The 22774-nt window shown below is 43.4% G+C and overlaps 1 protein-coding gene across 1 annotated transcript in view; it reads left to right on the top strand.

The window, feature by feature from the left end:
• The window catches only part of LOC310644263 (mitochondrial peptide methionine sulfoxide reductase-like), a gene marked incomplete at both ends in the record, with an annotated part of 37742 nt that overhangs the window by 2341 nt on the left and 12627 nt on the right, over nt 1-22774 (top strand). The window contains 4 exons of the mRNA XM_083369095.1: nt 10674-10742; nt 11040-11159; nt 15120-15224; nt 19909-20015. Of these exons, the coding sequence (XP_083225221.1) occupies nt 10674-10742; nt 11040-11159; nt 15120-15224; nt 19909-20015 (401 nt within the window). The remainder of the gene's footprint in view (nt 1-10673; nt 10743-11039; nt 11160-15119; nt 15225-19908; nt 20016-22774) is intronic.

The raw sequence follows: 22774 nt of genomic DNA, 5'->3' as shown, positions 1-22774 counted from the left end.
CATTTTACAAACCTTCCCCCAAAAACATGCTTAATGTTTTAGTGACTGTTAAAAGTTACAATGGCACTGGGAAATGTGTCTTTCAACCAATAACTCACACTGACAACGGACATAGCTTTCCCCATGGTCATGTGATCAAAATTTGATTGCTGGGTATCCAGCATGTATTTATGATGCTGGCAGCCTCCTGTGGTCAGTGGATCACCGTTTTTAACCATCCTAGTTGGCTGGATTCATTTAAAGACTGCATCATTCATTTAATAACTGCCATGATCCAGTTAACGGCCATGGGAAAGCTGGTCGTACAATTGGGTGTGACCCTCTTAACCACTGCCTTGCTTCACAACAGGAAATCTGATCTCCATTGTGGTTGCAAGCCGAGGACTACCTGTATAAATATTTTGAAATAAATAAAAATAAAATGTCGTTACTTCTGGCGATATACTGGTATGCTTAATACCGGTAGTAGTGAAGATGCTGACTCTGGAGAAAGCTACTCCACCCCTGGACTTTGGAAGCCACATTATTTGCTCCTCTGTTCCCCCTCCCTCATCCAAAAGATTAGAGACTTGACCTTCAGAGGGTACACCATGCATTTTGCAGCCACTGAATATTGGACAGTGCCATTCTTACCTCTGCCTTCCCTCTGCAGTTGGCAGTCTCTTGCTCAGGAATGAGAGCTGGGTGTACAATATGGTGTGCGCGAATGTCTGCGGTTTGCTGATTTCCCAGCTGTTCTTCCTGACCCCGAGTCATCTCTGTTTACATTCTGAACATGTGCCAAGAGCCAATGCTCTGGAATGATACCCTAGCTGCTCCCCATGTGCTGATTGGGATGGGGCATACGGCACTTTCCATGGCAACGGATACTGTTGCTAGGAGACGGAGGAATAAAAGACTTGGAGGGATGCCTGGAAGCCTTCCTCCCCCTCCTCCTCGGCTTCTGCTGTCTCCCCATTTGGAACAAGATGATTCCTGAAACATGGCAAGCACAGTTATGACCATGAGACAGGAGCACCAGGACATGGAGGAGTTGGGGACAATTAAAGGCTGGGCATTTGTTGGGCCCATTTCTTGGCTGTGTGAGAGACCAACTGTTTTATGCTGAATTTATTTGAAGCAATGGTGTGCCCATCAATTGAGGGGAGGCGGTATCTTGATCCTGGCTTTATTCTAAAAGAAGATGCTAGGCAGGGATATGGCCATAATGGGCTCTAAAAATAAGAATCTTGCTGGCTCAGGTCAGAGGAGTGGGGGGACAGTCCCTCCCTAATAGTTCCCACAGTAGGTAGTAGATGCAGATAGTAGAGTGTTTAGTCTGGCAAGATTCTGTCCATAGGTGAGGAACAATAAGGAACTTAGCTTGGAAGAATCACCACAATGTCCTTCTTGGTTTGGAGGCCTGACGGATTTTAAATCAAATAAATTATGAGTTTCCAATCGTATTACTCTTATCATTTCCCTGTTCTTTAACTTAGGTCTTCAACTTAAGTTGAAGGAATACAAGAAACAGTTTTAGGCCATTTGTCTTGGGGTATCCAAAATATAAGGGACGTGGTGGCTCAGTGGGTTAGGACGCTGAGCTTGTCGATCAGAAGGTCGGCAGTTTGGCAGATCGAATCCTGAGTGCCGCGTAACAGAGTGAGCGCCTGTTACTTGTCCCAGCTTCTGCCAACCTAGCCGTTCGAAAGCACGTAAAAATGCAAGTAGAAAAATAGGGACCACTACGGTGGGAAGGTAACAGCATTCCATGCGCCTTTGGCGTCTAGTCATGCCGGCCACATGACCACGGAGACGTCCTCGGACAAGCGCTGGCTCTTCGGCTTTGAAACGGAGATGAGTCAGAAACGACTAGCACGCATGTGCGGGGGAACCTTTACCTTTATCCAAATTGTATTTTGACTGGTAGATAATGGCCAGGCAGGAGAGAAGAGAATGTAACCCTGTTTACTCTTTGCTTAGAAGAAGAATAAATATTCACTTTGGTTAGTTGTCGCATCTAGAAATAATGATCCCTCTGATTACTCTAATCATAACCTTATCTGCCTCTAGTATTTTTTTAAAAAAAATTAAATGCTCTATCAGCAAAACATTGAAAATAAAAAAAAAACATTTAAACAAACAGCAAAGCAAAACAGACTGGAGCAAACCTTGGAAGAAACAAATATGGCACAGTTTGGGAGTTGTATAGCTGTTCCTTTCCTCTGATAAAATGTTTGTCCTAAGGCAGAGGTGGGGACCAATGGCCCCCTTTATGACTTGTGGACTTCAATTCCCAGAATTCCTGAGCCAGCATGTCCTAAGGCAGGAATCTTCAAACTTGGCCCTTTTATGACTTGTGGACTTCAACTCCCAGAATTCCTCAGCCAGCATCCACAAGTCATAAAAGGGCCAGGTTTGAAGACCCCTGTCCTAAGGTGATCAAGCAAACGCTTTTGTTTCAAAGCAAACAACTAAAGAAGATAGGGTAGTTTTCAGAAAACTCCGAAGCTGTCTCCAAACAGGTTCTTCATTTCCCACAATTTGCTGGCCATGAGGGATGTGGCCAGGAAGGAACTGGTATCCAAAGAGGAAAGTGTTGTTTTGAATTCTCATAATGCACTACTTTTGGGAGAAGAACACTTCCCAGTAGGCGCTAGTTCAGTGTTTCTCAAACTTGCTTTTTGAGTCTTTCATGCAAGTCACTGCAGGTAGTCCTTGACTTATGAACATAACGGAGACTCAGATTTCTGTTGCTCAGCAAGACGATTGTTCAGTGAATTTCGCCCCATTTTGTGATCTCTCTCACCGCGGCTGTTAAGTGTATCACTGCCGTTGTTAAGTTAGTAACACGAATGAATCTGGATTCCCCATTGACTTGGCTTGTCAGAAGGTTGCAAAAGGGGATCACATGACCCTGGGACACTGCAACCACCGTAAACATGAGCCAGTTACCAGGAGTCTGAATTTTGATCACGTGACCACAGGGATGCTACAATGGTTGTGGAAAATAGTCATAAATCTTTTTTTTCCCCCAAAGCATTTCTAACTTAGAATGGTACTAAGTCCAGGAGTACTTGTACTTGTGTGCTATTGTTTGCTAGGACCTCAAGGTAAAGGTAAAGGTTCCCCCGCACATGCGTGCTAGTCATTTCCAACTCTAGGGGCCGGTGCTCATCTCCGTTTCAAAGCCGAAGAGCCAGCGCTTGTCCGAGGACGTCTCCGTGGTCATGTGGCCGGCATGACTGGATGCCAAAGGCGCACGGAACGCTGTTACCTTCCCACCGTAGTGGTCCCTATTTTTCTACTTGTATTTTTCGCGTGCTCCTAGGCTTTTAATATTCATATGGGAAGGAGAAATCATAGGCAGGCAGTGAAATAGGCAATTTATCAAGTCCTTACAGAGCAGCACCCTTGGTTGATTCTGTTCAGCATGGCGGTGTCCCACTTCATAAAAGTTGTTCCAAGTTTATTCATGTTCATTTCTAGCTTGCTTTCTTTCAGTGCAGTTTTGGAAGAAACTTCACAGAGAATTGGTAGTAGTGCAGTTAGCAATTACTGCTGTTGAAATGAATTTCCATTTCAGCTGAGCCAAGAAGTCACAGTAGTTCCTGAGTAATCTGGACTATTAAAGTGAGTTAAAAGTTGGGTCAATAAACCGGACCGTTCCTGGGATCTAATGTCCCGGTTTGAATGCATTGGAATACAAATGTTAATAGAAGATTTCCTAGTCCATATGAAAGAAGGATTCAAAAAAGCTGCAAGTTTGAGCAGAGATTCACTCATATCATTCTAGCGTATGAATGAAGGTCCACTTTTTAACCTTCTAGAGGAGTGGAAATCTCAAAACATACATTTTATTAGAAGGGATGGGTTTTTTTTCATTTGTACAATGTATATTGGTGAGTGGCAACTATTTGGAATGCATAATGTGACCGTGTTTTAGTGCAGGAGAGTACAACTTGTTGGCTGCAAGCCAACATTTAAATCTTTTTGTGAAGAGTAGGAAGGCTGCAGTCAACAGGGAAGGGTGGGGTTTGCTGGCATTGGTGAGAATTTTGACATTTGGGGGCTTTAAAACACCCATGTTTATTTCAGGCTTTACATTTCGGATAGTCCTCAGGTAATGACCACATGTTCCGTGACTGAACTTGCAACAGTTCTGAATAAGTGATACTTAAAACTGGTCCTCAGAATTCCATCCGTTGCGGCACCCCCTGGTCACGTGATCACCATCCAGATCCTCAGTAACTGACCATTGCAGTGTCACATGATCACAATTTGCGACTTTCTCTGCTGGCTTCCAACAAGCCAAGTCCTCACTTAGTGACCCCTGATGATTTGCTTAACAACGGTAACCAAGAACTCAGTTCTCACCTTGAGAAGAAATGGTGGAGAAATAGCATGTAAAGATTTGAAGAGCCAGGTTTTTTTTTATCTCTGAGCTATTTGGAGAATTAAGTTTTTCCTGCTCATTTTCTCAGCTAATTTTGAACACGGGTGTTGGTTTAAAAAAAAGAAAGAAAGAAAGAAAATTGGCATCTCTAAAGGTAAATTTGTTCCCTTCTCCCTTCTGCCTCCTTCTCCCTCCTCCCTTTTTTCTCCCTGTCCCATGATGCATTGTACCTCAGCAAGCTGATGCCATATAAAAAAAACAAGGGGTTGTTATGCTGCCCATTCTTTTGATGGCAGAAGGGTGGGAAGAACCTGGCACCATTTGGAGAGGAAAAACTCCAGCCTTCCGACAGTAGCCTCCTGGGCATGTATTGTCTGACCTACTCCATCCCCTTCCTGAAATCCCTGAGTCTCCTGCAGTACAGAGGGCACAAGGCGGGCATCCAAAAAGTCCGGCCGGGTCCTAATCCCGAAGGGAACCAAGAACCGCCAACCCAAGGGGGTAAGCATTTATTTGGGCTCGGCTCTTTCTCCTCTTCTTCCCTCTTCCCTCTTATTCAACCTTATTTTTGTGTGTGTGTGTGTGGGGGAAAATAAAAGTACAGTAGTCGCCATGAACGTTCAGATTGTTCAACATTTTCTCTCTTTTTTTTGGCTCAGTTTCTGGGTTCTAAACAAGCAGCAAAGGGGGAGAGGGCGGGAGAGAGGATCACGGCCATTGGGATGAAGGTTGGCAGGGAAGCCGTGAGACAGAGGGAGAGAGGGAGGGAGAGAATAAAACTGGCACAGGCTGGAGGTTTGCCAAGGCTGCTTGGCAGAGATGCCATAGAAAGCTGGGCGAACACACACATGGTAATGTATATTTCGGAAGAGAAATGCTAAAAAGCAAAGGGGGGTGGGTGGGTTTAGGGGAATAGAACGACTCGCAGATCCTTGATCTGGGCACCTGTTTGTTTTCTTTTAATATGGCAAATTGCTTCATCTTTTCCTTTTATTTTATTTTCCCTTCTCCTTTTCTTGCGGTTATTGGATGTTCATTATGTAGCACATGGATACCAAATGCAGAGAGTTGCGTTTAGGGAGCACAGCAGTTCCTATGCTGATTGATTTGAATCTGGGCCAAGGAAATAATGTTGACTGCTATCTTGCCTGGAACGGGGTTTTTTTTTTGGGGGGGGGAAGGAGGGTTTGGGTAGCAGGAATTGACTGCCAGCTGCCAAGCTGCCTCGCCACCTTGGCATTGAATTGTCAACCGGATCCAAACGGGCCTCCGGTGGTACCTTTGGACTTCTCTTGGATATTGGTTAGGGATTTCCCTGGTGACTTTTTCACAGGGGACCCCTGCAGCCTCGAAGGCAGGTAGCCCAGAACAGGTAGGAAACCTCAGGGCCAGCTATGGTCCCTTTGTCTGCTTTAGTTTTTAAAAGGATGCCAAACCTGGAAACTTTTGCATCCAAAATCCAAGGATATGTAGGAGAATGGGGCTGGCACGGCATGCAGGGTGGGCGTGGGTGTGTTTTTAAGGGTGAGTGTGTAGATTTTAGTCTCACTTTGGAAAAATAACCCAAGAGCCGATGCCTGCTTTGTTGGGTCTCATTTCTCAAACCACATGGCATGTTGAATGTAGCAGTGGATCTATTCCCTTGAGATGGCTCTTTGGCCAACTGTAGGGCAGTCTCTACCTTTGGTGACCCCCTTTTGGCACCGGGTCTTTGGTCCTGGACACCCAGAGGCTTAAGGAGGTGAGGCAGAGCTGAAACATGGCTGCAGCTTTGCTAGTTCAGGATTGCCAGCCTTCCTAACCACCTTTGGTGGGTGTGGTGCAGAAGACGAGTTACAGGAGCTCCTGGATGAAGGAAGCTTGAACAGGAGGCTATTGGCTCTAACGTGGACCTGGGAACAGAAAGAATTCCTGCTACATCTCTTCTGCCCCGCTCACTTTGAAGCCTGTTCGATAGAGCTGCTGGTGTGGTCGGCTGCCTTTGTGAGACATCCAGGGAGACAAAGAAATTACAGTCTCACCGAACTTAAATAAGGATTTAGACTAGAGAAAATGAGCCAGTGGGACATACCGTTCTTCAGGCTTCAGCCTGAGTTTACCTGGGTTTCTGAAAATTAATTCCTTAGGTAAAGTGAAGGGGTTTTTTTGGTGTTTTTTTTTAAAAAAAATCTGAATAGAAATGAGAAGATGTTTCAGGATGCAGGGTGCAACCCTTGATACTGCAGCTGGCAGGCTCGCTTTTGAAGTTGTAGATGTAGAATAAGCGCAAGCAGAGATCTGATCTAATATAGCATAGGTAAAAGAAGAGGAAATATCTTTAAAAAAAGAAAGAAAGCATGTTCTAAGATGGAGACAAAAGCAACAGAAATTATTGCAGGGGTTAAAAGAAAGACCGCATCATTTGGCTGTAGCTTAGAGCAAAGGCAGGCAGGAAGAAACTCAAATAAAGGTATGTACAGGTAGTCCTCACTTAGTGGCCACAGTTGGGACCAGCAACTTTGTTGTTAAGCAAAGCAGTCACTAAATGAAATCACGGCTGGGCTTATGATCTTACTTCAGCTTTACAGACCTGCAAAAATTAATAAATAAAAAGGATTGGTCATAAAATGACTTTTTCAGCACCGTTAAAACTGTGAATGGTTGTTAAATGAGGCAGTTGCACAATGAAGACCCCCTTTAGTCAATATATGGTGTGGAAAATACAGGTAGAGATATTATGCCCCCATGTTAGAACTCAGAGTCATCTCTAACTGTAAAACCAAAAAAGAGAGAGACTTTTTACAGAAGATGGGCTTAAATTGTAGAAGCTGCTGCCATCCCAGACAGCAATGGTCACCTTAATTTTAAAAGAAGCCTGAACAAATTCTTGAGGTATCAGACAATAGGTGGCTGTTAATCTTGATGGCTGTACGCTGCCTCCTGTTTCAAACGCAGATTTCATGTTGTGGTGTTTGATATTGCCTAACCTGAAAGTAATCCGAGCTCTATTTTCCTAGAGTTCTCTTTAGCTAGATTTATTGAGAAGAAAGCTGTGGAGTTAAAATAATTTAATTATTTTCCTTCTAGAGCCAAGCAGGTTAACAGGAAGACTTTATTGATCTTTCTTCTCTCTCCATAAGATAAAGTGACTTAGAGTTTTTTGAGAAGACTAACAAGGGTCTCCCTTTAAGAATCTTTCTGAACAATGGTTCCCTCTCCTCTCTCTACCAACATTATGTCTGGTTTTGATAATATAAATATTGCTCTGTCTCCTTTCCCCATATAGTACATGTGGTCCTCAACTTACAGCCATCCGTTTAGTGGCTTTTTGTAGGTTAAAAAAAGCACTGGAAAAAGTGACTTATCACACTTATGATTGTAGCAGCATCTCCATGGTCACATGATCAAAATTCAGACGCTTGGCAACTGGCACGTGTTTATGACGATTGCAGTGTCCTGGGGTCATGGGATCACTTTTTGTGACCTTCTGACAAGCAAAGTCTATGGGGAAGCCAGATTAACAATACAGTGAAATAATAATAATAATAAATAATAATAATAATAATAATAATAATAATAATAATAATAATAATAATAATAATATGATGATGATGATGATGATGATCATCATCATCATCTAGTCCATCCCCCTGCTCAACTGGAGTGATTTACTTAACAACTGCCATGGTTAGTAATGGAAATGTTGGGCTTACTTGCAATTGTAAGGACTATCTGTAATGGATATGTGAACCCGGCGAAGGTATACTTTTAACACTTGGAAATCGTATTTTTCAATACAGAGCTCCTATATGGTTAGCAAACTTTGGGAATGCAGGGTGGGGGGAGATTGAGTGGCCAAATGGTACTCTGTATTTGAGAAACTGGTTTTGCAAAACGGGGGCTTCATCTCAGAACGTATCTTGGAAATGATGTGAGATCAATATTAGTCACAATATTCCTCGTCTTATGTTTGTCTGACTTCTTTTTATCTTGCCTGATGAAGAATGCCTGGATACTGGAATGCTTGCAACCGTTTTATAATATTCTACCGTAGTTGACTGCACAGATGTACTGCTTTGGTGGCCTCTGTGCTTTTTGTAGCAATGCATGATGGTAGTGATATCCCTGCTAAATAAGTTTGCCGTAGTCCTTAAATTCCAAACTCTCCAGGATGTTTGTGTTTCACAGGGATGACTAAATATGTCAAGGGCAATTTATGTTTCTCATTTTTTTTATTTGTCAGTTCGTTTTGTTCATTGTTTTACTACTTTGGATTGCTTATTTATTTACATCCTGCCCTTATTATTTTACAAATAACCCAAGGCAGCAAACATATCCAACATAACTTCCTCCTACTATTTTGACCACCACAACAATCCTGTGAGGTGGGTCAATCTGAAAGAGAGTAATGGGTCCAAAGTCACCCAGAGGGCGTTCATGGCTAAGGCGAGACCTGAACTCACAGCCTCCCACTTTCTAGCCTAGTACATTTTAACCCACTTCTAACCACTTTCCTTGAAGAAACGCTCACGAAAATCTCTTACCGGTCATCCTTGATTTACAACCTTTTCATTTAGTGACCATTTGGAATTACAACAACATTGAAAAAAGGGACTTATGACCATTTTTCACACTTGTGACCTTCGTAGCATCCCTGTGGTCACGTGAGAAAAAATTGAGATGCTTGGCATTTATGGCGGTTGCAGTATCCCACCAGGGTCACGTGATCCCCTTTGGCAACCTTCTGACAAGCAAAGTCAATGGGGGGAAGCCAGATCCACTTAAGAACCGGGTTACTAACTTAACAGCTGCAGCAATTCACTTAACAACTGTGGCGAGAAAGGTTGTAAAATGGGGTAAAACCTTGTAGCTAAGCAACAGGGTTGCAAAGTGGAATGTCACATGACTGCACCACTTAGTGATGGCAGCTTCAGCAGTCCCAGTTGCTATAGTTAAGCGAGGACTTCACATGACCAGTCAAGGTCACAGATCATGTGACTGCGGGATGCTGCCACCGCCATAATATAGAGCCTTGGTGGAGCAGTGGGCTAATGCCTCCTTAAGTAACACCAGCTGCCTGCAATTAGTGCAGGTTCGAGTCCCACCAGGCTCAAGGTTGACTCAGCCTTCCATCCTTCCGAGGTAGGTAAAATGAGGACCCAGATTGTTGGGGGCAATTAAGCTGACTTTGTAATAATGCCGCTTGGGGTGTGTGTGAAAGCCCTTAATAAGCAGGCATATACATAGAATGAAGGCTATTGCTAAGCTTGTAAGCCGCCCTGAGTCTTCGGAGAAGGGTGTGATATAAATGGAATTAAAATAAAAAATAATAATAATTATGAACTGGTTGCTGGGCACTCAAATTGCAGTCACAAGACTGCAGGCACACTGTGAAAACTGCAGTTTGGAGGACTGGCATAAGTTTCTTGTTCGGTGCTGTTGTAACATTCATCAGTCACCTAATGAAAGGTCGTTAACTGAGAACTATCTCTCTTCTTTTTTTTAATAAATGTTTTATTAATTTTCTATTTTCACAAACAAGTGCCCAATAGACAACGTGATGACTGAGTCCATTAGTGATTCCTTGGTACATATAAGCTTCTTCAACCTTCAAGTCCGAGATTACACCCTCCGGTACATCTTCTCTTTTGATAAGAACCATTTTTCCACACTAAGCAAATGCAATTCTTCTTGTTGTTAGTAAATATACAATTGCATATCAACATTTCTTACATTTTTCTAGTAATGTCAATAATATCAGTTTAACATATCTTTTCTAACCAAAGCATATCTTAATTGCACTTGCATTCAATTTCCATTTATTTAGTCCATATCCTATTTTCGTGCTTTTCAATTTTTAATTTCCCATCCATGTTCAAAGTATCCCAATCATTTATAATTTCAAAACAAGTTATATTTGGGTAACCAAAAGCATCCCTTATTCAAAATTCTTAGTATATTCTTATTTCCCTTTTCATACCAAGATATGATATTCTGATTACAAATCCTATGTATCTAGTTATAATGATACTTCTGTTTCTAACCATCTATTCTTAACCATGTTCAAACATCTAATTAGTAATATAGCATCCCCTTTAATGTTTCCTTCAGTCTTACTCTAGCTTTCTTCCTTTGCCCACTAGCTTTCCAAGTCAATGCATTTGGATCATCAAATAATTCTTCCTCTAGTTTTGTATATATATTATTTGAAACAAGAGAAACAATTTAGTTAAAGTATTTTTGGAAGAACTAGCCCATTGATGTTCATTAAACAACTGAGGACTATCTCTGATGACTTTTCTTTCCCTTTTTTTTTCAGCTGTCCATGCCGTCAATCAAAACCCAACATATCCTCCATTTCCAGAAGGGATGCAAATGGCAATATTTGGTGAGTGTTGATTTGTCCATGGCCAGATTCAATTACAACCCTGTCCCCACCACTTGGAGGCTACAATCCTGCATTCTAATTTTAAAATTTCTGGCACCAGCAATAGAGAAATAATGTAATTAATGTATTGAAAAGACTCAGGCTTTGCTGTTAGCTGCATGCCTGGTTGGCTGGGGAATTCTGGGAGTTGAAGTCCACAAGCCTTAAAGTTGCTGAGGTTAGACACCGCTGACGTAGAACGTCTTAATAATTCACTTATTCACTTACAGCTTTTCTTTTTCTTGGCTTCCCTCACAGGCATGGGATGTTTCTGGGGAGCAGAACAGATGTTTTGGAAGCTGTTGGGGGTCTTCTCCACACAGGTGGGATTCTCAGGAGGCTTCACGGCCAATCCTACCTACAAAGAAGTCCTCAGTGGTAAGTCTTCTGGGGAAGAATTCTGGGTGGAATCTCTTTCTCTGTGAAGTTATGTCTGATCCAAGGGCTTATACATATGAGAGTCACAGTGTTAGGCAAAGCTATCTTTATATCCTGAAACAAAGGCAATAAGCTCACTTGCCTTGATTTTCTGATTTTCAACTTTATATTGGTGTGGTTGTGTGTCACTGCACACTTAACCAAGTCAGTTTCAAACTAGGATTGCGCAGAGCTTCAGATTCAATTCCAGAAAATATGCTGCTGAGCTTGTAAAAGGGGCATCACCTGTTACTTCTTAAAGCAGCTACATCTTATAGATAGATAGATAGATAGATAGATAGATAGATAGATAGATAGATAGATAGATAGATAGATAGGCAGGCAGGCAGGCAGGCAGGCAGGCAGGCAGGCAGGCAGGCAGGCAGACAGACAGATAACCTTTATTGTCATTTTTTACTGGGGGCACAATGGCACACATTAAAAATGAAATTTAGTTACTTCGTTACATCACGCTGAGTTTGTCCACACAACCTTTCATACAAACCTAGCAGTTACATTTGAGTAACACACTAAGCATGCTTAGTGTGTAATTCCAGGCATGTTTGGTTTTAATTCTGGTAGGGTTTTATGTTTGCATATAGTTTAACCTTTTGTACTGTACATATCCAACCATTGGTTCATTTAACATTTAAGGTCAGATCTTTATTCTGGGGAATTCTAGAATGATTTGGAAAATGCTAGAATGTTCCGTTCCCCTTTGGACCATGATGAACCTCCAGCTAGACCAGGGGTAGGCAACCTTGGCTCTTTTATGACTCGTGGACTTCAACTCCCAGAATTCCTGAGCCAGCACGAGTCATAAAAGAGCCAAGGTTGCCTACCCCTGACTAGACTGCGCAGTTCCTGGATCTGCGAGTTTTGTACCTCCTTAGAGGCAGCGTTGCCTTTTATGAACCTCAGGGAGGAAGACTTGCTTCTCCTCTGTCCTTCCCTGGGCAGATGCGTCTATTGGCAGAGTTAATCCTTCCCAATCTCTATCCAGCAGAAATCAGAGCAGACAGTTTTGCAGCTTAACTGCAAAAGCATTTTAAATGTGGGGTGTGGAAGATTAACTGAAAGAAACATTCCCCACGTCTATCACCTACATTTTGTGTATTAAGACAATATTGAGGAAGGAGGGACAATCTCTTTTGCTTGCTGACACGCAAATACACTCATTCACTCACTCACTCACTCACTCACTCACTCACTCACTCACTCACTTACCTTTCTCTCCAAAATAATTAATTTGTCAAATCTGTAGTTTGCACTTATATCTCCCAACCTTTGTCTCATTTTTAGATAAATCAGGGATACACTGATTGGGGTGCTGGAAGCAACAAAGTGGGGAGCCAGATTTTTCCCACACACAATTTTGTAAGCCAGCAGTCTCCAATCCCAGGTCCGCATCCCAGTACCGGACTGTGGCCCATTAGGAACCGGGCCATGCAAGCAGCAGGCAAGCGTGTGAACACATGAAGCGCCATTTGTGGAAACGGCAGGTGTGCGTGCAAAACCACCTCCCCACCACCACCGCTGCTAGTCTGCAGAGCCAGACAGATTGGGGACCACTGCTATAAGCTCTTGTGAATGGAGCATGGTATCCTTCACATAATTACAGAGTGACCAAGTACTGTGTACATAAATGTCCTGTATGCAGGTAGTCCTTGTTTTACAACCACAGCCAGGAGGAGAATTTCCATGGCTGAGCGAGGCATTTATTAAGTCGGTCAAACCCAATTTTACGATCTGTGTGTGTGTGTGTGTGTGTGTGTGTGTGTGTGCACGTGCGCGCCAAAGTTGTTAAGCAAATCACTGCAGTTCTTAAGTGGGCTACATACAGGGCCCAGCATAGTAGGCATGGCTGGTTGAACATCACCTGCTCCATCCCCACCTCCCTTTCCCCTCCTAATTATCATAGGAGGGTCAGCAGCCTTGCTTGAGCAAAATTAACTAGAAACTGCTCCGGGGAAATGCATCTCTGATGAGAATTTCTAACTCCATGGGGGAATCAGGGTACAGCAGTGAAAAGGAGAAATTCCTCCTTTAGACAGGAGATATTAATCTAACGGGGATGTGTCAAGTGTTTCCAAGTGGGATGAAGGCTCTGGATTAACCCCTGCAGTGCTGCTTAATATGCGGTATGAATATTATCTGCTTCGAGAAGCATGCCAAGAAGTAGGTTGTGGTCTACTTGATGACATGATAGCAGTGTTCCAATATTCGAGGGGCTGTCACAAAGATGGGGGGGGACAATCTATTTTCCAAAGCACCAGGTGGAAGGAGAAGCAGCAATGGATGGAAACCAACCAAGGAGAGAACCAACCTAGAACTAAGGATAAATTTCCCGACAGTTGGAACAATTGATCAGTGGAACAACTTGCCTCCAGAAGTTGTGGGTGCTCCATCACTGAGGCTTTTAAGAAGAGATTGGACAATCATTTGTCTGAAATGATAAAGGATCTTCTGCTTGAGCAAGGGGTTGGACTAGAAGACCTCCAAGGTCCCTTCCAACTCTGTTATCCTGTTAAGACGTCTGGTTCGTTTGGGCTTTCGAGTAACAACTGTTTGGAAAGGCAGAGCCCAACAGTACAGTGACAAGAGTCTGTATTTGCTGATGTTAGTCCTGTTTTATAGATGAACTCCCACTGAACAAGTTCACATGACAGGTAGTCCTCGACATACGGCCACAACTGAGCCCAAAATTTCTGTTGCTAAGCCAGACAGTTGTTAAGCAAGTTTGGACCCATGATACAACTTTTCTTGCCATAGTTATTAAGTAAATCACTGCAGTAGTTTAGAAACATGATAGTTAAGTGAATCCGGCTTCCCCCTTGACTTTGCTTGTCAGAACGTCACAAAAGGGGATCACATGACCCCAGGACACTGCAACCGTCATAAATATGAGTCAGTTGCCAAGTGTCCGAATGTTGATCACGTGACCATGGGGATGCTTCAATGGTCATAAGTGTGAAAAACGGTCATAAGTCCCTTTTTTCAGTGCTGATGAAACTCTGAACGGTCAGTAAGTGAACTGTTGTAAGTTGAGGACCACATTGCCTTAAATGGAAAAAAATAACATCAAATAGTTTGGGAAGAAGCAGTGGAAGAATTTACCCTCAACTTTCTACCTAGTTCTTATAGCTTCTCACGGCTCCTATACTTTCAGTACTGGGGACTGATTTATTTAGTTAAGGAATATACAAGGCCATTCAACTCATAAATTTGGACTCTGAGTGGCAAAATCACTCATTTTTTAAAAAAATATCAAACCGTATAAATCCAATACACCAAAGCACTGTCAGATACATAGCTGAGCTGAAGCAATCATTTTCACAGTAAGAGGAGCTCACGTCCCATCCAGCCCAGTGCACAGGAGAAATGCCAAGTCTTCTCACACTTGGGGACCAGTATTCTCATGGCTAAGCAAGCCATTTGTTAAGTGAGACACGCCTGATTATATGACTTTTTTGCCACAGTTGTGAAGGGAATCATAGGAGCTCTTAAGTGAATCGTGCAGTCATTAAGCAAAGCCAGCTTCCCCCATTGACTTTGCTTGTCAGAAGCCGGCTGGGAAGTTGCAAGTGGCAATCGCATGTCCCTGGCAAGTTGCAATCCTCATAAATACATACCACTTGTCAAATATCTGGATTTTGATCACAGGGCCATGGAGCTGCAGCGATGGTTGTTGAGTGCAAGAACCAGTTGTAAGTCTCTCTTTCCAGTGCTGTTGTAGTTCCAGATGGTTGCTAAATGAATGTTTGTAGGTCAAGGAGTCCCTGTTATGTTATTTTTGTAGCACAGAGTATAATTTGCAAGCAGCATCAATTTAGCCTAATGACCTGGTGAATTTCCATTGGTTGCAACAACTGACAAGGCTCAAAGAAAGCCTGTGGTGATTTTTCTCCATTCTGTTTCCAGGGATGACAGGACATGCGGAAGTGGTCCGCGCAGTGTTTGACCCACAGAAAATCAGCTATGAAAAACTCCTCCAATTTTTCTGGGAGAACCATGATCCAACCCAAGGTAAAAATCTAGGGTCAAGAAAGGTGCAATGTGGGAAACCAATCTATTTACCTTGATTAATTATAAGCAGCATAAGCAATACTCTACTAGCACATCAAGAGGAATTGTGTTTGGAAGCAATCCTAAGCTTTGCTGGTACTGTACCAGTGGTGGGATTCAAATATGGGAACAACCAGTTCTCTGTATGGATGCCACTTCCGGAAGTCCATTCTGGGCCTGGGCAACAAAAAACTAGCTGCTGGTTCTGCCAAACTGGCTGAATCCCAGCACTGTACGATACCTTGCAGCATTTTGGACTATGGCCCCTTCTCATTCTTCCACCAGCAGGGCCAATAATGGAAGATTGTAATTTATAGAAGCTTGGACTATCTAGAGCCATAGTGCCTGGGAAGAAAGAGAGTAGTAGACAGTTTTATAGGAAATAAGACTGGGCTGATTTTGTAAGAATCTAAGTCGTCAATCATTATTATAACATTGCACTGAAGAAGGAAGAACATAATTTACTACGTGATTAGTGTGTGTGTGTCTGTTTGCATACAATAGTCCATTCTTGCCCTCTTTTCATAGCTGATTCTATGCTTATATATTAATAAGATCCTAATCTTATATTTTTAGATACTTAAGGATTGACCAACACTGTTATACCCAGATCGATCAAAGGCCTGTTTAATTTAAGCTTGGACAATTTATGGGTCTAAGTCCACCTTCTGAAAAGAATCCTCTTGTGGAAGGAATCCTCTTCTTTCCAACTTCACTAGTAAATTTTCAGTAGCACAATTGCTGAAAATCAACATGTGAAATCCGTACCACCACCCCCCAAAATATTGAACTGCAGTTGTAAAAACCAGATTCAATCCTAACAATCAAGATGGTCCTCCTGATAAAAAAGGGGTTTCTTGTTCCACCTGCATGCAGAATATGCTAAATTGAGCTAGATCATGGGCTAAGAATGAGAAGCTTTAGAGATGAAAGATTGCTTGCCTCTGGTTAGCCTGAAAATCTGTAACGCAACAAAGACACAGAGATGCAATACCTGAATGGAAAGCTGCTTGGAGTATTTTGAATATAGGTAATCATGACCACAATTCAGCCCAAAGTTTTAAGTCAGTTTTGCCCGACTTTACAACCTTTGTTGCCCTAGTTGTTAAGTGAATCACTGCAGCTGTTTAAGTTAGTAGCATGGTTGCTAAATGACTCTGGCTTCCCCGTTGGCTTTGCTTGTCTGAGGGTCGCAAAAGGTGACCCTGGGACACTGCAACGGTCATAAATATGAGCCCCTTGCCAAGCTTCCAAATTTTGATCATGTGACCGTGAGGATGCCACCCCAGTCGTAAGTGTGAAAAATGGACATAAGTCACTGTTTTCAGTGTCGTTGCGGTACTGTCATTAAATGAACTGTTGTAAGTTGAGGACTCCCTGAGCTCATTGAGTCGGGTTATTCTTCTTCATGCCATTTTTTTTCCCGTTTGATTGCTGAGTCATTTGAGGGCTCTAAGCCAAAGAATACCTAATTTCTCCAGCCTGACTTGCTCCAGAATCCTGAGACAGAGATTTTCTCTTAAGGAATCACATGCCCCTCTTGATTTTGTAAGCCAACCTCATTTTTCAGACGACTGTACCTCTTTAAATGACTCCTTTAAATGGCTTCTCCTACCTCCCCACCAAGGCCACAAAAGGTGAAGCTCTTAGTGGACCCTCTGCTGAGACAGGAGAGGTTCAGTTGTAAAGAAAAGGGGGGGGGGGCTGGGGATTTCTAATGTTTTTCTCCCCCCCCTTTTTTTTAATAACCAGAGGAAGTGGAGGGGTGTGGAGGGCTGTTTGTAACCCACCTCACGTCAACACTGAGCAACAGCGGGGGGAGGGTTGAAGGCCTTAGGAAGATGGAGCATTTTTGTAATGAAGTGTAATTTTAATGAGGAAATTAGAATTCTCTGTGTGTTGCCGGCTGGGCCCTCCTCTGGGTGCGTAATGGTGTGTTTGTGTTTTAATGAGTAAAGTTGCCAGTGTAGATGGCATATTAGGGAGTGAGCACGTGGGGAGAGAAGAATTCTGCCCCCCACAGTCATTGTGTGTTAGATTTCAAAAGAAGATGCCTTATGGCTGAGGAGCATTGCCGACTGCCCTCTCCTAGTGACATTGTCGGGTACAAAAGAAAGAGATAACATTTCCTTGAAGTCAAGCTTGACACCTGGTGACTTACATGGCCACATGTAAGTCACATGCAATTTTTCTTGCCCTTGTCACCACTGCCTTCTCCTGAGCTTTTTCTTTTACATTGGGATTGTCTAGCCTACAGTCCTGGAGTTTCGTGGTGCTCTCCCATTTCTGATGGTCTCTCATTCATATTCAACCTTGTGTAGCTTTTTGAGGTCCAGGGTTGTGTAACCTTAGCTCACAAGTTCATGTGAAGCAGTTGGCCTAATTTCAAAGGACCTGTATAGAACATAGAATCCAAGAGCTGCAAGGGACCTCAGAGGTCTTCTAGTCCAACCCCTTGCTCAAGGCAGGAATCTTACCCCATCCCAATCAAAGTCTAGTCTATGTCTGAAAACCTCCAGCGCCCATAGCCCCAGGAGGCAAGCGATTCCACCGGTTACTTGTTCTCACTGTCATAAAATTTCTCCTTACTTCGTTGGATACGCTGGATACGTTGGATCTTTTTTAACAAGTTTATTTCTTGTCCTGCCCTCTGGTGCTTTGGAGAGTAAGTCAATCCCCTCTTCTCTGTGAAAACCCTTGACAAGTACTGGAAGACTGCTATCATTTCCCCCCTTGTTCCCTCTCTTCAATCGTCTAGCTAGACATACCTAGCTCCCACAACTGTTCGTCGTCCATTTAGCCTCCAGACCTTTTATCATCTTTGTTGCTCTTCTCTGCACACTTTCCAGGATCTCAACATCTTTTTTGTATTGTGGTGACCAGAACTGAATGTGGTGTTCCTTAAGTGTGGTCTTACCAGTGCGGTATAAAGCGGTGCTATCACTTCTCATGATCTTGATGTTATCCCTCTGTTGATGCAGCCCAGGATTGCATTGGCTTTTTAGGCAGCTGCAGCACATACTCAAATGGTGGTCCACCAGGACAGGGCTTTTCAACCTTTTCACCCATTGTACCACTTTTAGGATAAGGCAATGTCTGAGTACCACCAGTCGCCCAGCAAGGTGTCAAAAACTTGACACTCCCCCCCAAAAAGGGAAAAAATGATAAAGTACAGGTAGTCCTCGACTTACAACAATTCACTTAGTGACTGTTCAAACTTCCAACGGCACTGAAAAAAGTGACTTATGACCATTTTTCACACTTATGACCGTTGCAGCATCCCCAGGGTCATGTGATTTACATGTGGATGCTTGGCAACCGATTCATATTTATGATGGTCACATTGTTCCAGGGTCATTTGATTGCCTTTTGCAACCTTCTGACAAGCAAAGTTAGTGGGGAAACCAGATTCACTTAACAACCATGTTACTAATTTAATTTCTCCCTCTCCCTCTCTCTCTCCCTCCCTTTCTCTCTCCTTCTCTCTCTCCCTCTTTCTCTCTCCCTCCCTCTCTTTCTCTCCCTCTCTCTCTCTCTTTCCCTCTCTCTCTCCCTCTCTCTCCCCCTCTATTTCCCTCCCTCTTTCTTTCTCTCTCTCCCTCTCTTTTTCTCTCTCCCTCTCTTCCTCTCCCTCTCTCTATTTCTTCCTCTCCCTCTGTATTTCTTTTTTTCTCTCCCTCCCTATTTCTTTCTCTTTCTCCCTCTTTCTCTCTCTCCCTCCCTCTCTCCCATTGTCCCTTCCTTCCTTCTTTCCTTCCTTTCTTCCTTCCCTCCCTCTTTGTCCTTTCCTCCTTCCCTCCTTCCCTCCCTCCCATTCTTCCTTCCTTCCTTCCTTCTTTCCAAATCCATTTTTACCAAGAAACCTGATGCCCACTTAACTCTTTATGAAGCACCGGAGGAAAGTTGGGGAAGATCCAGCAACGATACTTGGAGGTTGCTAGCTCATTTAATAAGCTTTATTCCAGCAACAGAAACACCTCGTAATCGCTCAGAGTCGATCCACGCACGCCAACAATGCTGCTGTGGACCGTGGGGCAGGAAGGCACCCTTCACACGGGAGGGATGGAAGACGCACCAAAGCGCCCTTCACCCCGCTTGCCTTCTGCAGACCCGGCCGGAGTCCCGGGTGGGGGGAGATCTGGGGCTGAGGCACACTCGGGGAAGCGCACACCAGCAACTCACAACCAGCTGCTCTTGCGGGACGGGGGCACAAAGCCGGCCAGAGAGGGCTCGGAGCAGTTGACCATCCCAGACTACAGCTGCACTTCCACCTTTCCAAGGGCGGCCCCCGCAGCAGAGCCCAGCGCAGGGCACCAGCATGCCCCACTGCCACAGAGGCAGCCCGCCGGAGCAGCCCCTTCACCCCCGACAGGCCCTCATCCCGGAGCCTCCTGCTGCTGGAAACCTGCGGCGGCGGCATAACAGGGCTTGATCTAGCAGACCAATGATCTATCTAGCACCACATTTTCGGTCTGTTTCCATTAATGAAATGGATAAAATGGGAATACTCAAGGATAACACCTTTTCTCCTGCAACTGTTTATTATTAAGGTTGAAGTGGGAAGAAGAAGATTCAGCAATATGAATCAATTTGGTCATCTTTTGTCTAATAACATGCATTGTTGTGGCCTCGTTTTTTTCCCCAGGAATGAAACAATACGAAGACATTGGCACCCAGTATCGCTCGGCCATCTACACTATTGGAACAGAACAATTGGAATCTGCTTTAAGATCTAAGGCAATGTATGAACAGGTATAGGAGAATTGTGGATAGATGGGGGCAGGAGATTAAGGCCTTGGACTAGGGTGATGCTGTTTGTATGATTAAGGTTGATTCTTATTGGCATTATCTTTGTAAGGTGTAGGTTCCTATCTATGAATTCCCATCTAAATGTAACCGTTTCCCCTGTCCAGTTGAATCTGATTCTAGGGGGTGGTGCTCATCTCCGTTTCTTAGCCAAGAGAGCCAGCCTTGCCCAAAGACGTTTCTGTGGTCATGTGGCCAGCATGACTATACACCAAGGCACACAAAACGCTGTTACCTTCCCACCAAAGTGGTACCTATTTATCTACTTGCATTTGCATGCTTTCAAACTGCTAGGTGGGCAGGAGCTGAGCAAGTAGCGGGAACTCGCCCCGATCACGCATCTTTCGGGTCTCAAGCCCTGGTTGCCAACTGTCTAGCTCAGGGGTCTTCAAAATTGGCCCTTTGCCTGGCTGAGGAATTCTGGGAGTTGAAGTCTACAAGTCATAAAAGGGCCAAGTTTGAATAGCCCTGGTCTAGCTGATAAGCTCGGCATCTTTAACTGCTGAGCTGTCGCGCCCCCTGGCTCCCCACTTTAATGCTCTTGGTTGGAGATGTCACAACTGAAACCTGGGACTTTCTCCATGTAAAATGTGTGCTGTACAGCTGGGTTGCAGTTCCATTAGGAAGATCTAATATAAGTTATTCCTAAACCTGAAGTTCATTCTTAAGATTGATTGTTAGAGTTGAAGAACTCAACTGTACAGTTGTGGTGACTATCTTCTCATCACACAGCTGACCGGGTTAGCAACTCTTCTGCAGAAAATAACTTCATGGACTGGTGATGCACGATCACAGCTCTCCCAAGCAAATGGAAAATCTTTGTTAGGATCTTAGCTGCCACAGTATTTTAACTGTCAGGGCTACACACTTACAAGGGTCACCAGCAGCACAAACTTTCCTTCACCCCTATTACTTCTCCAATGTTCAGTCCTCCCATGCGGCCAGAAAGGTAGGGATAAAAAGTAAAAAAAAAGCCTCATTTTTGCAGGATTGCTCTGAATCTACATTTCTCTGCCAGCAGGAAGAAGGGAGGGTTAACTCTCTCTTCCATGTTTGTCCAACATGGTTGACCAGGGAAGAGTACGGTAGTTTAATTTAAAACAACATAGAGCTATTCCAGGCTAAAACTGAACTCCTAGAGCCCACAGTTAAGCTGGTTATAGGTTTGCATGACATATCAATTCTGCTCATGGCCCAGTTAAATATAAATATAACTAGTTTCCCCCCTGAAATACTTAGATTTATTTTTAATCAGTTTGTTTCTCTGTATGTGTGTGTTTAAGTCAATATTTACTCAAGTCTGTGCAATTTTCTTAGTGACATTTCTTGGAAATAGTCTTCCTAAGGGCCGAGAGAGAGGGATTGGTTCAAAGCCATCCAGCTGGCTTGGGTGCCTAAGGGAGGGCTATAACTCACGGACTCCCAGTTTTTAGCCTGGTGCTTTTAGCCAAGGCACCAAACTGGTTCACTGCTGAATTGTTTGGATGTTAAGAAGTTTTTATAAGAGCCAAGTCAAAACCTCTTTCTTCTTCATTTCCCATGGGACTTGATTTCAGTGCTCTGGAGTCTTGTTAGAGGAAGACAATTCTTCAGATATTTTTGCTACCATGTTGCCTCTTAATAATCTCTTTTTAAGGCTAAACGTAACTTAATGCCTTCAGCTTTTTTGTAGGAGCTCATTAACCAATAGAGGTTTGGAGTGGCAGTCTAATTATGCCAGGAAGGTATTGTTCATTGCAAGCCATGTTTTCAGACAAGTTTAGTTTTTACAGGAGCTGCTACTTATGCTTTAAGTATAGCTCTTAATCTCTAATGCCCTAGAGTGCTCTGGACTCAGGGCCAATCTTGTCTGCCAAGCTGTCTAGGACTGTAATTCTCCTAATACGCAGATGCTGGTTCAGTATATATATATATATATATATATATATATATATATATATATATATATATATATATATATATATATATATATATATATATGTGTGTGTGTGTGTGTGTGTGTGTGTGTGTGTGTGTGTGTGTGTGTGTGTGTGTTTTAAGTGTTTGTTAAGTATTTTAGAATACCTTGCTAGGTCTCAAACACGGGACAAGTCAAGCAGTTCTCATCTTACAATCATTCATTTAGAGATTGTTCCAAGTTACAACAGCACTGGAAAAAGTCACTTATGACTGGTCCTTGCACTTATGACTATCACAGCATACCCACTGTCATATGACCAAAATTCAGGCATTTGGCAACCAACATATATCTGTGGCAATGGTGGCGCAGTGGTTAGAATGCAGTATGGCAGGCTGACTCTGCCGGCTCCCAAGAGTTCGATCCTTAACCGGCTCAAGGTTGACTCAGCTTCCCATCCTTCTGAGGTCAGTTCGGTAAAATGAGGACCCAGTTTGTTGGGGGGCAACAGCCCATTTAGAGAGGGCTATAAAGCGGTGCATAAGTCTAAGTGCTATTGCTATTGCTATATATTTATGAGGGTTGCAGCATCCGGGTGTCACGTGGTTGCCACTTACGACCTTTCTAGCTGGCTTCTGACAAGCAAAGTCAATGGGAGAAGCTGAATTCATTTAGTGGCCATGTGTGAGTCACTTAACAGCTGCAGCGATTCACTTAGCAACCATGGCAAAAAAAGAAAAAAAGGTAAAATCAGGCGTGACTCATTTTGCAACTGTCTTGCTTAACAGTGGAAATTCTGTTCCAGTTG

The sequence above is a fragment of the Vipera ursinii genome (genome assembly GCF_947247035.1).
Source record: "Vipera ursinii genome assembly, chromosome: 9".
Taxonomy (NCBI): domain Eukaryota; kingdom Metazoa; phylum Chordata; class Lepidosauria; order Squamata; family Viperidae; genus Vipera; species Vipera ursinii.
The sequence above is the reverse complement of the archived record's forward strand: the minus strand, read 5'-3'. Positions and strand labels throughout refer to the sequence as shown.